Below are 16,391 nucleotides of genomic sequence, written 5' to 3' on the forward strand. Positions count from 1 at the left end.
GTATTCTATTATTTATTAAATGAAGTGAATAGTTCAAGTTGCAACTGTAGGGCACCACTAGTCAAATCTTAACACGAAACCATCTGCCTCCTTCCAGACTGTTAATTTCCAATAAGTTTAATATACTGCAGTGCAATACCAAGGGTAGGCTCACAGGCATCAAGAATATTCCTTTTGAATGATATTTGAAGCATCCACAGTGGCTCAGTCATTAGCACTGCAGTCTCACAGCGCCAGGGACCTGGGTTCAATTCCCGCCTCAGGCGACTGTCTGTGTGGAGTTTGCATATTCTCCCCATGTCCAGGTGGGTTTCCTCTGGGTGCTCCGGTTTCTTCCCACAGTCCAAAGATGTGCAGGTTAGGTGGATTGGCCATGCTAAATTGTCCATAGTATTCAGGGGTGTGTGGGTTATAGGGGGATGGGTCTGGGTAGGATGCTTCAAGGGGCGGTGTGGACTTGTTGGGCCAAAGGGCCTGTTTCCACACTGTAGGGAATCTAATCTAATCATTGTTTAACAAATAATGGCATCTAATCCAAATATCTTGGGTTTTGGTTCAGTGGTCACACCCTTCCTTGTGAGGTCACATTTTTAAGACCCATTTCAAATTATTTGAATTCAAAGTCCAGTTGATATTCCACTGCAACACTCCAGCTCAGCAGTGTTTGGAGGTAGTCTTTTTGACACAGCATTAAACTAAAGCCCTGTCTACCCTCTCAGGTGGGCATAAAAGACCAATGGCACTGTGCAAAGATGATCAAGGAAGTTCTCTTTGGTGGCTTAGCCAATTTCAAATCAACTAACTAATAGATAAACAAGAAAGATTATCTGTAATTACCTCAATGATGGGCAGGTTAGGTGGATTGACTATTCTAAATTGCCTGTAGTATCCAGGAGTGTGCAAGTTAGGTTGATTAGCCATAGGAAATGCATGGTTACATGGAAAAGGTAGGGGAATGGTTCTGGGTGGGATGCTCTTCGGAGTGGACTTATTGGGTCAATTGGCCTGTTTCCAAGTTGTAGGTATTCTATTATTTATTAAATGAAGTGAATAGTTCAAGTTGCAACTGTAGGGCACCACTAGTCAAATCTTAACACGAAACCATCTGCCTCCTTCCAGACTGTTAATTTCCAATAAGTTTAATATACTGCAGTGCAATACCAAGGGTAGGCTCACAGGCATCAAGAATATTCCTTTTGAATGATATTTGAAGCATCCACAGTGGCTCAGTCATTAGCACTGCAGTCTCACAGCGCCAGGGACCTGGGTTCAATTCCCGCCTCAGGCGACTGTCTGTGTGGAGTTTGCATATTCTCCCCATGTCCAGGTGGGTTTCCTCTGGGTGCTCCGGTTTCTTCCCACAGTCCAAAGATGTGCAGGTTAGGTGGATTGGCCATGCTAAATTGTCCATAGTATTCAGGGGTGTGTGGGTTATAGGGGGATGGGTCTGGGTAGGATGCTTCAAGGGGCGGTGTGGACTTGTTGGGCCAAAGGGCCTGTTTCCACACTGTAGGGAATCTAATCTAATCATTGTTTAACAAATAATGGCATCTAATCCAAATATCTTGGGTTTTGGTTCAGTGGTCACACCCTTCCTTGTGAGGTCACATTTTTAAGACCCATTTCAAATTATTTGAATTCAAAGTCCAGTTGATATTCCACTGCAACACTCCAGCTCAGCAGTGTTTGGAGGTAGTCTTTTTGACACAGCATTAAACTAAAGCCCTGTCTACCCTCTCAGGTGGGCATAAAAGACCAATGGTACTGTGCAAAGATGATCAAGGAAGTTCTCTTTGGTGGCTTAGCCAATTTCAAATCAACTAACTAATAGATAAACAAGAAAGATTATCTGTAATTACCTCAATGATGGGCAGGTTAGGTGGATTGACTATTCTAAATTGCCTGTAGTATCCAGGAGTGTGCAAGTTAGGTTGATTAGCCATAGGAAATGCATGGTTACATGGAAAAGGTAGGGGAATGGTTCTGGGTGGGATGCTCTTCGGAGTGGACTTATTGGGTCAATTGGCCTGTTTCCAAGTTGTAGGTATTCTATTATTTATTAAATGAAGTGAATAGTTCAAGTTGCAACTGTAGGGCACCACTAGTCAAATCTTAACACGAAACCATCTGCCTCCTTCCAGACTGTTAATTTCCAATAAGTTTAATATACTGCAGTGCAATACCAAGGGTAGGCTCACAGGCATCAAGAATATTCCTTTTGAATGATATTTGAAGCATCCACAGTGGCTCAGTCATTAGCACTGCAGTCTCACAGCGCCAGGGACCTGGGTTCAATTCCCGCCTCAGGCGACTGTCTGTGTGGAGTTTGCATATTCTCCCCATGTCCAGGTGGGTTTCCTCTGGGTGCTCCGGTTTCTTCCCACAGTCCAAAGATGTGCAGGTTAGGTGGATTGGCCATGCTAAATTGTCCATAGTATTCAGGGGTGTGTGGGTTATAGGGGGATGGGTCTGGGTAGGATGCTTCAAGGGGCGGTGTGGACTTGTTGGGCCAAAGGGCCTGTTTCCACACTGTAGGGAATCTAATCTAATCATTGTTTAACAAATAATGGCATCTAATCCAAATATCTTGGGTTTTGGTTCAGTGGTCACACCCTTCCTTGTGAGGTCACATTTTTAAGACCCATTTCAAATTATTTGAATTCAAAGTCCAGTTGATATTCCACTGCAACACTCCAGCTCAGCAGTGTTTGGAGGTAGTCTTTTTGACACAGCATTAAACTAAAGCCCTGTCTACCCTCTCAGGTGGGCATAAAAGACCAATGGCACTGTGCAAAGATGATCAAGGAAGTTCTCTTTGGTGACTTAACCAATTTCAAATCAACTAACTAATAGATTAACAAGAAAGACTATCTGTAATTACCTCAATACTGTTTGTGGGGCTTTGCTTTGCTAAAACTACTTGCTGTGATTAGGTCCTGAGGTCACAAAAGGTGCTACATTAATCCAACTTTTTTTTATTACTATACCTGGCTGTATTCAACATCTCGTTCGTCCTCATTAATCATGAGCATATAAGGTCTTCGAGGCAAACCTGGTGCCTTCAGTCCAAGGGCAAAGAGCAGAAATGTACAGATATATCGCACCATCCACAAACTAAAGTGTACCTGTGAGACATAGATAAAATGTCAGCCAATAATCCACAGCAATTAGAAAGTGCAGTTCTGGAAATACAACAGGACTAGCAGCAACTGTGAAAGTATAAGTGAATAACGCAATGACTGAAACATGTGGGATCTTGGAATATGTACAGACAGGCAGACAATCAGGAAGAAATGCTAAACCCTACATAAAACACTAGTGCAGCTGGAGCAGTATGTTCAATCGTGGACACTCCACTTGAGGATTCAGGAGGCTTTGGACAGGGTATTACAATAGATTTACTAGAATGGTTTTAGGGAACAGGAATTACAAGTGTAAGACTGGGGCAGCTGGGTTTATTCTTCTTGGAGCAAAGTAGGCTCAGAGGAGATTAAAATCACCCATGATCACTGATATCCCCTTATCACAAGCATCTCTAATTTTCTGTTCAATGCCATTCTCAACAGCACCACTGTAGTCTGGGGGTCTATATTTGACATCTAGCAATGTTATTTGCCCCCTGGTATTTTCTCAACTCTACCTAAAGACTCCACACTGTCAGAGCTAATGTCCCCAGAACATTACTAGGGCCTCTGGATTAATAGTCTAGTGATAGTACCACTAGACCACTACCTCCCCTCTACTACTTTTTTAGGAAGAGAATCCTTGAACATTTTTAAGCAGGAGGTAGATAAATTCTTGACCAAAAAGTACAAAAAGTTGCTGGAAAAACTCAGCAGGTCTGGCAGCACCTGTGAAGAAAAAAAAATCAGAGTTAACATTTCGGGTCTAGTGACCCTTCTATAAATTCCTGATGAACGTGGGAGTGAAAGGTTATCATGGGCATGTGAGAATGTGAATTTGAGGTTACAATCAGATCAGGCATGATCTTATTCAGTGGCGGAGAGGTCTCAACGGACTGAATAGCTTGCTCCCAATTATGCTTGTTATGTACTAAATTTCGCCCCTTCTGCTGCAAATTGAGTAGTAGCTGAAAGTAGAAGGTACTTTTCCAAAAATTCATGTTGCGGCATATCAGAGACAGGTTTTTAAAAAAATGATGACAGCTGTTGCACGTCACTGACAAATTTCCCTCCAGAAACAAATCTTGCTACTGAGGCTCAAGGCACGGAACAGTGATACAAAATCTTGTGTCTACAGCTAATGAAAGATCACAGGCTATAGATGACAGCATTTTTTCTCTCCATATATACTACCTGAGATGACTATTTTCTGTTTGTACTGCTGATTCTTTTAGTACTTATAGTTACAGTCTAATTGAAAATGCCTCTCAACGCAGCATCTTGTCTGTCAATCAATCCTTCTTTCACAATATTATAATTACCCATAAAACCAACACCACCTCCTCCAAACCAAGAATTCCACCAGACCTTATCCTGGATAACAAAGCGTGAAGCTGGATGAGCACAGCAGGCCAAGCAGCATCTCAGGAGCACAAAAGCTGACGTTTCAGGCCTAGACCCTTCATCAGAGAGCATCTGATGAAGGGTCTAGGCCCGAAACGTCAGCTTTTGTGCTCCTGAGATGCTGCTTGGCTTGTTGTGTTCATCCAGCTTCACACTTTGTTATCTTGCATTCTCCAGCATCTGCAGTTCCCATTATCACAGGTCACTGGTGAGGCTACTTTTGATATTATGTGTACAATTCTGGTTGCTCTGTTATAGGAAGAATATTATTAAACTGGAAAGTGTGCAGAAAAGATTTATGAGGATGATACTGGGACTAGAGGATTTAAATTATAAGGCAGTGTTGGATTGGCTGGGGCCTTTTTTCACTACAGCATAGGAGGTTGAAGAATGACCTTATAGCAGTTTATAAAATCATGAAGGGCATGGCTAGGGAGAACAATCAAGGCCTTTTCCCTTGTGTAGGGGAATTTAAAACTAGAGGGCATTGTTTCAAGGTGACAGGGAAAAGTGCATTCCAAAAGTCCTAAAAAGTCAGAGTAAAATGAGTTTCTCATCTCCCTCCTGGCTGTCTTGCTGACAATCTTGAACGCATGATTCCTAGTTACTAACATACCAACTAGTGGAAACAGAATTTCCTTCTTTACTCAGTCAAAATTTTTCATAATTTTGAACACCTCAATAAAGGTCACCTCTTGATCTTTCTGCTCCAAGGAGAATAAGTCCAATTTCTCCAATTTTCCTTCTAAAATCTCTCATTCCTGGTGTTATTCTAGTAAATCTACTTTAAACTCTCTCCATGGCTTTGATATCCTTCCTTAAATAAGATCCCCAGAACTGAACACAATACTTCAAATCAGAGATAATGGGAACTGCAGATGCTGGAGAATCCTAGATAACAAAGTGTGTAGCTGGATGAGCACAGCAGGCCAAGCAGCATCTCAGGAGCACAAACGCTGACATTTCGGGCCTAGACCCTGGTCCGAAACATCAGCTTTTGTGCTCCTGAGATGCTGCTTGGCCTGCAGTGCTCATCCAGCTACACACTTTGTTATCCACAATACTTCAAATGTCGTCCGACTCACCATTTGTACAGGGGCAGCATCACTTCCTTGCTTTATTATGTTATGCCTCTATTTATAAACCTAAGGATCCTATAAGTTTTCTTAACAACTGTTTCAACTTGCCTGGCCACCTTCAGTGAATCAGTGAACCCAGAAGTCCCTCTACTCCAGCAATCCCCTCATAGTTGTACCATGCAGCCCATAATGTCTCTCCATGTTTCTTCTACAAAAATGCATTACACCGCATTTCTCGACATTGAAATTAATTTACCACGTGTCTGCCCATTTGGCCAAGTTGGCAATTTCTTCTGTTTACTGCCCTTACACAGATAAGTTTGTTTGTCGCAAAAACAGATAGTCACTGGACTCGAAACCTTGCCTCTGAGTTCTCCTCACAGATGCTGCCAGACCTGCTGAGCTCTTCCACCAACTTCTGTTTTCGTTTTTGATTTACAGCGTCTGCAGTTCTCTTGGTTTTTAAGTTTGCTTGATGGTTTGGTGTGTAACACTGGGACAAGTTTTTCTTTTCACAGTGATTAAAAAAGCGCTTAAATATGAAATATAAATAAATTGTCTCCAAACCAGAGCACAAACGACACTGCATTATCACCTCTTACACTGCAAACAAGAAGATGGTGCTGCATGTTTCCAGAGAACTGGAAGATGGAACCGCATTTGACAATGTGAAACTTGTTCACTACTGTATAGTGTGATGTTCACAGGTAGACTTTAAACTTGATACGAAAGATTGGCTATAAACAGAGAACCCATGGGAAGTGCAATTTTGGGTCCCATGCCTCAGGAAGGCTGTACTGGCCCTGGAGCGGGTCCAGAGGAGGTTCACGAGAACGAAAGCCTTATGAGGAATGTTTGAGGACTTTAGGTCCATACTCGATGGAGTTTGGAAGGATGAGGGGTGATCTACTAAAACTTGTAGGATACTGAACGGCCTAAAAGGATTGGATGTTAGGAAGATGTTTCCATTGGCAGGAGAGACTAGGACCTGGGATGCAGCCTTACAGTAAAGGAAAGACCCTTGAGAAAAACTTCTTCAGCCAGAGTGGCGAGTCTATGGAATTCATTGCCATAGAAGGCTGTGGAGGCCAGGTCATTGAGTATATTTAAGGTAGAGATAGATAGGTTCTTAATTGTCAAGGGGATCAAAGGTTACAAGGAGAAAGAGGGAGAACGGAGGTTCAGAAACCTATCAGCCATGACTAAATGGTAGAGCAGACTTGAAGAGCTGAATGGCCTAATTTCTGCTCCTATGTCTTATGTTCTAATATCCTGAAACATCAGACAGAGAAATAAGTTCGGAAACATTCAAACAGCAAACATTATCCATCACAAGCTCTCAATTAGTAGAATTGGTCAGTAGCAGTTAAAGAAATATCTGACCAAAGCAAAACTTCCCTACTTACAGAATATACATTCTCACACTAAGTCAGTGCCCAGTGAAAATGATAGTCTCAGAATCATGCAGCACAGAGGTAGACCATATTGTGTAATATTTCTGTGCTAGTTCTCTGAAGGATCTACATTCTTAGAATCACATAGCATAGAAGAGACCCTTTAGCACATCAAGCCTATACCTACATGTAAACACTCATCCCACTTTTCAACACTTGGCTCACAGCCTTGGACGTTATGACATATCAAGCATTCATCCACATACATTTTAAGAGGTTGCAATGTTTGCCCGTCTCAACTATCCCACTAAGCTGTGCATTTCAGATTTCTGAAACCCTCTGGGTTAAAAGAATTTCTTCAAATCCCCTCTAAACCTTCGTCCTTTCACTTGAAAATTATGCCCCCTTGTTATTCACCCTTCCTATCAACCCTATCCATGCCTCAATCTGATACACCTTTTCTACTTCAAAAAAAAATACCATTAGCAAAGTTAGATTACGTAGGATTCGGAGTGAGCTTGCTAATTGGATACAATATTGGCTTGATGGTGGAGGCAGGTTGCTTTGAGGACTGAAGGTCTACGGCCAGAGGTGTTCTACAACAATCAGTACTGCGTCCTCGTTGGTCTGTCATTTATATAAATGATTTGGATGAGAATACAGGAGGTATGATTGGTAAGTTTGTAGATGACACCAAAATTGGTGGTATAGTGGACAGTGAAGGAGGGTATCTCAGATTACAAGGTGATCTTGATCAACTGGGTCAATGGGCTGAGGAATTGGAGACGGAATTTAATTTGGATAAATATGAGGTTTGCATTTTAGTAATACAAACAAAGACAGGGCTTATATAGTTAGGTGAGATTAGGCAAGAGTTAGGGAGCATAGGATGGAGAAGGAAAGTGCAGGGAATGGGCACATTAGAAATGTGGAGCTTATTCAAGGAAAAGCTCCTGTGTGTCCTCGATAAGTATGTACCTGTCAGGCAGGGAGGAAGCTGTAGAGTGCGGGAGCCATGGTTTGCAAAGGAGGTGGAATCTCTGTTCAAGAGGAAGAAGCAGGCTTACGTTAGGATGAGATGTGAAGGCTCAGTTAGGGCACTTGAGGGCTACGAGGTAGCCAGGCAAGACCTAAAGAGAGAGCTCAGAAGAGCCAGGAGGAGACATGAGACGTTGTTGGCGGATAGGATCAGGGTAAACCCTAAGGCTTTCGATAGGTACTTAAGGAATAAAAGATTGACCAAAGTAAGATTAGGGCCAATCAAGGATAGTAGTGGTAAGTTGTGTGTGGAGTCAGAGGAGAAAGGGGAAGCGCTAAATGAATATTTTTCAACAGTATTCACTCTAGAAAGCGACAATGGTGTCGAGGAGAATAGTGAGATACAGGCTACTAGACTAGGTGGGATTGAGGTTCACAAGGAAGAGGTATTAGAAATCCTTCAGAAGGTGAAGATAGATAAGTCCCCTGGGCCAGGTGGGATTTATCCTCGGATCCTCTGGGAAGCCAGGGAGGAGATTGCCGAGCCTTTGGCATTGATCTTTAACTCGTCATTGTCAAATGGAATAGTGCCAGACGACTGGAGCATAGCAAACGTGGTTCCCCTGTTCAACAAGGGGAGTAGAGACAATCCTGGGAATTATAGACCAGTGAGCCTTACCTCAGTTGTTGGTAAAGTGTTGGAAAAGGTTATAAGGGATAGGATTTATAATCATCTAGAAAAGAATGAATTAATTAGGGATAGTCAGCACGGTTTTGTGAAGGGAAGGTCGTGCCTCACAAACCTTATTGAGTTCTTTGAGAAGGTGACCAAACAGGTAGATGAGAGTAAACCGATTTATGTGGTGTATATGGATTTCAGCAAGGCATTCGATAAGGTTCTCCACAATAGGCTATTGTACAAAATGCGGAGGAATGGAATTGTGGGAGATATAGCAGTTTGGATCAGAAATTGGCTTGCTGAAAGAAGACAGAGGGTGGTAGTTGATGGGAAATGTTCATCCTGGAGACCAGTTACTAGTGGTGTACCACAAGGGTCAGTGTTGGGTCCACTGCTGTTTGTCATTTTTATAAATGACCTGGATGAGGGCGTGGAAGGATGGGTTAGTAAATTTGCAGACGACACTAAGGTCGGTGGAGTTGTGGATAGTGACGAAGGATGCTGTAGGTTGCAGAGAGACATAGATAAGCTGCAGAGCTGGGCTGAGAGGTGGCAAATGGAGTTTAATGCAGACAAGTGTGAGGTGGTGCACTTTGGTAAGAGTAACCGGGACGTAAAGTACAGGGCTAATGGTAAGATTCTTGACAGTGTAGATGAGCAGAGAGATCTCGGTGTCCATGTACACAAATCCTTAAAAGTTGCCACCCAGGTTGACAGGGCTGTTAAGAAGGCATACAGCGTTTTAGCTTTTATGAATAGAGGGATTGAGTTCCGGAACCAAGAGGTTATGGTGAAGCTGTACAAAACTCTGGTGCGGCCGCACTTGGAGTATTGTGTACAGTTCTGGTCACCGCATTATAAGAAGGATGTGGAAGCTTTGGAAAGGGTGCAGAGGAGATTTACTAGGATATTGCCTGGTATGGAGGGAAGGTCTTACGAGGAAAGGCTGAGGCACTTGAGGCTGTTTTCATTAGAGAGAAGAAGGTTGAGAGGTGACTTAATTGAAACATATAAAATAATCAGAGGGTTAGATAGGGTGGATAGGGAGAGCCTTTTTCCTAGGATGGTGACGGCGAGCACGAGGGGGCACAGCTTTGAATTGAGGGGTGAAAGATATAGGACAGATGTCAGAGGTAGTTTCTTTACTCAGAGAGTAGTAAGGGAATGGAACGCTTTGCCTGCAATGGTAGTAGATTCGCCAAATTTAGGTACGTTTAAGCCGGACAAGCATATGGACGTACATGGAATAGTGTAGGTTAGATCGGCTTAAGATCGGTATGACAGGTCGGCACAACATTGAGGGCCGAAGGGCCTGTACTGTGATGTAATGTAATGTTCTATGTAATGCAGGGTCCTGGGCAGCATTGCACAGACCTAGGTGTTCAGGTCAGATACACGTTGAATATAGGAGTTATTACGTCATGTTGAGGTTGTACAGGATGTTGGTGAGGCCTCTTCTGGAGTACTGTGTAAAGCTTTGGTTGCCCTGTTATAGAAAGAATACTATTAAACTGGAGAGGTTTCAGAACAGATTTACCAGGATGTTGCCAAGAATGCAGGGTTTGAAATATAAACATATACCGGAAGGACTGGAACCTTTTTTTGCTGGAAGATAGGAGGCTGAAGAATGGCTTTATTAGTGTTTATAAAATCATGAGGGAGCATCGATAAAGTGAATGACAAGGGTCTTTTCCCTAGACTAGGAGAGTTCAAACCTAGGGAGTATTTTTTAAGGTGAGAGGAGAAAGCTTTAGAAAGGATGATGGATGACATTCTTTAAAAAAAAACAGCGAGTGTGGTTCCAGTGTGGAATGAACTGCTAGGGAAACTGGTGGATGCAGGCACATTTACAATGTCTAATTGACATTCGGATAAGTACATGAATTGGAAGGGTTTGGAGCAGGCAGGTGGTACTAGTTTAGTTTGGGAACACAGTCAGTGTGGAATGGTTGGACCAAAGGGTTTGTTTCCATGCTATATGACTCTATAACCAAAGCGTAACCAGCCTGTCTTCATAGCTAAAATGCTCCATCCCAGGCAACATTCTGGTGAATCTCCTCTGCGCCCCCTCCAGTCCAATCAAATCTTTCTATTGTGAAAAGGTGACCAGAATGGCACAGAGTATACCACAGTCAAAGTGTTGTACAACTCCAACTCTTGTGGTGCAGTAGCTGTGTCCCTACCTGTGAACTAGGAAACCTAGGTTCAAGTCCTACCTACTCCAGAGGAGTGTAATAGTATCTCTATGTCACTAACTATACAAGGAAATGTGGAAAATCTAAATAGTATGAGGGGGCATAGTTTTAAAGTAAGTGGAAGTAGATACTGGGGAGATGTCAGAGGTAGGTTCTTTAGTTAGAGTGGTAGGGGCGTGCAATACATTGCCAGAGAGGGTAGTGGAGTCGGCCTCATTTGGGGCATTTAAGCGGCTATTGGACAGGCATAATGATGATAGTATATGATGGGATGGAGGTTAAATAGACCTTAGGATTAGCATAAAAGTTCAGAACAACATCATGGGCTGAAGGGCCTGTACTGTGCTGTACAGTTCTATATTCTAACCTCCTTGCTCTTATAATCTATGCCATTGGTGATCAAGGCAAGTGCCTGTATGCTTTTTTAATCTTTCTATTAACCGGTCCTGCCATCCTCAAGGATCTGTGAATGAGCACCACAAGATCCCTCTACTCCTCTGAGCTTCCCAGTATCATTGAGTACCTTGCCTGGCACTTTGAAAAAAGTAACATCACCTCAAACCTTTCAGGATTAAAATTCCATTTGCCACTGATCTGCCCATCTGCCCAGCCAGTCTATATATTCCTGTAGATTAAGATCTTCTTTGACCATTAGCTGCTTGGCCAATCTTCATGTCACCCGCAAATTTATCATCTCATCATTTAAACTGCTGCTCTGATGATCTTAATTAATCTAAGTCCCGTTTAACCCAAGGATCACCACGCCCCAGGTGAGGAACAACGTTGAGAAGGAGGGTTCTCACAGTGACCTCAGCTGGTGCAGGAACTGAACCAGGAAGAGCTACACTGTCATAAATTTTGATTTTCAAACATGAGATTAAACTAAAATTTCCCTTCTCAGGTTCACATATAAATATCTCTTGCAATATTTTATAGAACAGCAGGTGCATTCTCCCACACATCTAAGTACATATTTTTCAAGCAACGTCACAGATAAACAGATTATCTTATTACCTGTCAATCATTATTTGTGGAATCTTGCTATATGCAAACTAGTTATTTTTCTTTACTCTTTCCCTTATAATAAGCAATCCGGCTATTAGTTTCCAAACTATACCTCACACCCAGTGATCCAATGTGTTGATTTGGTGTTGCAGTTATCTTCAGGAGAGGTAAAGTTTCACTGTGAGCCAAGACATTAGTAAATGAGTAACCACATGTAATTCTACTATTCCTCAATCATATACTGCAACCACCCCATCCTGATCAATTGGAGCAAAAATTAAAGGTCATTATTAAAAAGCAGCTGCAAGCACTTTAATCACTATTTTTATCCAAATTGAGATAGGATTTATGGTGAGTGTACTGTTATCAAAAGAACAGGTGGTTTTGGATTTACAAGTTCCCAATATTCTCTTCCATTTGAAATTTTCCTTGCCTCAACATCGGAGGCAGCTGTAAACTCGGTAACGGAGACTGTTCACATTGCTTGGTCAGCAACTCACATGACGGACGTATTATACAACCATCGAGGTGGTGAATAAAATAGATCTCGGTCTTTTCTTGTGATCTACATTCTTATTGGATTTATTTTAACATTTGTGCTTCATCAAGCTGAATATGGAAAGTATTCTATTGCTCAACAATTCTTATCACTCAATTGCAACATCCCGTCTCTCCTGAAACCAGTGCATTGGATGGCAATGAAAACAAACCACTCCTACCCGACCCAAACTGGTCAGGCTAATCTACTGTTTTATCCTCCTCGGAGGGCGGGAGCAATGCTGGGTTACCTAGCATAGAAGCTGCTTTGCACTAGTACGAGAGAAAAAAAAAGTATGCAAAATAAGCTCTCTCATTTTGTTTTCTTGTGGCCAAACGGAACAGGGACATTCCTCCACATCCCTTCCCCTACCTCCGCCTTTCATTTCAACTCAAGATTCACCTTCTAAAATGGTTGGCTTGTGCTGCTAACCATTCCTGTGGGTCTCCATCATCAGAATCTTGCTGCCTGATGCTAATGGCTGGGCAGCTACTTTTCATTTTTTTTTTGCTGCAGAATTGGCACGTGGCATATTCATGAGGCTGTTCTAATGAGATCTCACCTGATCTGAAATCATAACCCTACATTCCATTCTTCACAGATGCTGCCTAACCTGTTGACTCTTTACAGTTTCCTTTTTATAAATTCTCTAATGCAGTAGGTGGTGTTCTTCAAATGCAGATATAAATACTTATGAAAGAAAAGCCTATCCTGCACAGACAAACAGTTTGAGCTCAGCCGTTTCACTCTCAATCCACATTTTGCTCCACAACAAATGTTATCATTAGAACCTACCTTGCGATCGGTATTGTCCAGTGACCACCACCATAAAGGACTACTCCACGATATGAAGGTCAGATTCTCAGCTGCAAAGGCCAGAGCCCAGAAGAGTAGCAGAATGGTACTGTGACCACGTGTCCTATCCCGCACCAACACCCTTGTGCGTTCAAGATACAACAGAGCAATAGTACACAACCATCCAATAATAGATAGACATGAGTAGACGATCATGTATCCATACACAATGCCTAAACCAAAGGATTGCCAAAGGATATAGATTCCAAACTGCAGAAGCAGGACCACCGACAGGAACAACTGCAGGAAGAAAAGATGGGAGCGAGGTACATACTTTGGCTCCATCGTTGTGCCATACATATTGTAACAAACATACTGCAAACTGCCAAAAAGGAAAGCAATGCTCAACAGTACTGTTGAAACCAGAGTGAAATAAAAACACGGGAAAATTCCTTGTTGTGTCCATACTTCTGACAAGGAAGCGTTGCCTTCACAGTAACTTTCAAGGATGGCCATTGTATCGGACAACAAGCTGCAAAATAGAAATACAAACTGAATCCATAAAGGGACGCAACAGGAATTATATCAACAAATATAAATAGTTGTGCTTTTAATAGGTACTCAACATACAGGCATTTGGAAACAAAATAGTTTTCTCTTGCCAATGTTATGGAACACAATTCCTCTGCAGTAATATCAACAATTCTGATTTAAAATTCAGGACTTTTAGGCAATAGGATGAGGCCATACACCCACTTCATCCATTTTCCAACATATATTTATATCATGGTTAATCTTCTATCCTGAACTCCCATTCCCTGCTTTCTCCTCACATCCCATGGCTCCCATTGTGTTAGTTCTAAATATACCCAATAACTAACCAAATTCAATCCTCTGGAGTACAGAATTCCACAAATTCACTAGCAACTGAGAGCAGAAATTTCTCATTTGCTGTGATTTGTCTCCTAGGTCCAAATTCTCTTGACAAGGGAAATACTCTCTCCCCAGTGATCCTTTCAGATGACACAAAGCTAGGGAGAGGTTCAGGTCGTGTTGAGGAAGTGGGGAGGCTGCAGAAGGCCTTGGACAATCTAGGAGATTGGGCAAAGAAGTGGCAGATGGAATACAATGTGGGAAAGTGTGAAGTATTGCACTTTGGTAGGAAGAATAGAGGCATTGACTATTTGCTAAATGGGGAAAGGCTTCAGAAATCTGAAGCACAAAGGGATTTGGGAGTCCTAGTTTAGGATTCCCTTAAGGTTAACATGTGGTTCAGTAAGCGGTTAGGGAGGCAAATGCAATATTAGCATTCTTTTCAAGATGGCTAAAACAATGCTGAGGTTGTATTAGGCTTCGGTCAGACTGCTTTTGGAATATTAAGACCAGTTACAGGCCCTGTATCTAAGGAAGAATATACTGGCACTGGAGGGGATTATCCCAGGGATAAAGGGCTTGCCATATGAGGAGTGGTTGAGGACTCTGGATCTGTACTCAATGGAGTTTGAAAGGAAGACGGGGTACTGCATTGAAACTTACCATTTATACAGTAGAAGGCGAGACCAGGACCAGAAGGCACAGGCTCCGAGTGAAGGGTCAACCCTTTAGGTCTGGGATAAGGAGGAATTTCTTCAGCCACAGATCAGTGAATCTACAGAATTTAAGTTACATTTTACCAATTTTATTTTTCCATTCATAAAAATTAAAGCCTAGCAGTGTTGTTGCATTGTTCTTGTTATATATTCCTCCAATTTGTACTCAGTCCAAGGCTATGATGCCTATCAGAAATCCTATAAACTACTTCCATCAACAGTTTTCAGTTTGCTACCTCTTCATTCAGACTGTGAAGCGTCAACATATCAGCAGCAAACACAAAATGAAAAATTGGAAAGGAAAACATTTATTTGAAGAAATCTACCCTTGTGTAATCTGTCTTTGGCAGGACTATAAGCTATAACCGAGATAAGCACTTTCAGACTGTTCTTTCACATCAGGGCAGTGGGTAGCAATGATAAAGAACAGGCGTACTCACAGATAAAGTGGCAGTGAAAAGCAGTAAGCCAGAAAGATCTGGATGATTAGAAATATATTGGATTGAACTGGGAAGCAGAATGCATTTTGCCCCAGTCTGCAATATTTAGTCAAATTTACAGCACACCACTGAACGATCCATGAAGGTCAACAGCTGCTAAGCCCCTTTCTAGCATGTTTGGTGCTTCGGTATGCACACTTGTTGACTATACTACAGAATTGTTACAGCATAGCAGGACATTCATTTTTGTGTTAGTTCAACAAATAAGCATCTCAGAGCCATTTTCCTGCTGCTCTGGACCCTGGACCTGGTTCCTTTTCAAATAATCAACAAATTTCCTTTGAAAGCCTCAAATGAAACTGCCTCAATCAGAGTCAGAGACTTGCATTCCAGACAACAGTCACTTGATGTGAAGAATTTAGGCAGTGGGAGATCTCATAGAAACATAACAAATTCTAACAGAACTAGACCGGGTAAACACAAGGACATTCCCAATGACCAGGGAGTCCAGAACAAGAAACTATAGATTAAGGACACAGGGTAAACTATTTAGGGCTGATTTCTTTGCCCAGAGAGTGGTGAGCCTGTGAAAATCTCTGTCAAAGAAAGTGAATGAGGGCAAAATACTGAACATTTCCAAGAAAAATATAGATACAGTTCTTGGGGCTAAAAGGATTATAGGGCTTGGGGAGTAAGCGGGAATCAGTTACTGAGTTGAATAATCAACTATGATCATATTGAATGGCAGAACAAGCTCAAAGGAACCAAATTCACACTCCTACTCCTATTATCTGTGTTTCTATGTTTCAATAAATGACCGCACCATAAACAATACCCATTGAAAACATGCCTGCAGCATGAATCCACTTAAGCAGAAGCAATTAATGATTCCACTAAACGTGTAGTAAATCTATGGAAGCAAGGAGTTTTTTTGTGGACGTGGTTTCAATTTTGATGTACCTTAGATCCACAAACAGGAAGAGGTATGCGCTGAATTTGAGCTCAACTCCCAGCTATCTCACCACATATCAACACCCACTGAAGATAGAAAAACCTGGAAAGGACACCTTGCTAAATTCTAAGCAACTTGTTCAATTTTTGTATGCACCGCGATTGGGTGACTATGTTGAGAGACCTCTAGATCAATCCAGACGTACACACCAATAAACCCGA

General features: G+C 42.1%; 1 protein-coding gene across 7 annotated transcripts in view; it reads right to left on the reverse strand.

Moving 5' to 3' along the window:
* The window catches only part of LOC125454335 (ATP-binding cassette sub-family B member 6-like), a 221,157-nt gene that overhangs the window by 184,734 nt on the left and 20,032 nt on the right, over window positions 1-16,391 (reverse strand). For 6 of the 7 annotated variants that reach the window (XM_048534994.2, XM_048534992.2, XM_048534991.2 and 3 more), the window contains exons 2-4: window positions 14,726-14,837; window positions 13,190-13,721; window positions 2,988-3,125 (exon numbers count right to left, since the gene is read on the reverse strand). In XM_048534994.2, the coding sequence (XP_048390951.1) occupies window positions 2,988-3,125; window positions 13,190-13,705 (654 nt within the window). In that variant the 5' untranslated portion in view covers window positions 13,706-13,721; window positions 14,726-14,837. The remainder of the gene's footprint in view (window positions 1-2,987; window positions 3,126-13,189; window positions 13,722-14,725; window positions 14,838-16,391) is intronic. The other variant, XM_048534995.2, reaches the window with a different exon arrangement.

This window comes from Stegostoma tigrinum, chromosome 7, assembly GCF_030684315.1.
Source record: "Stegostoma tigrinum isolate sSteTig4 chromosome 7, sSteTig4.hap1, whole genome shotgun sequence".
Lineage (NCBI taxonomy): Eukaryota > Metazoa > Chordata > Chondrichthyes > Orectolobiformes > Stegostomatidae > Stegostoma > Stegostoma tigrinum.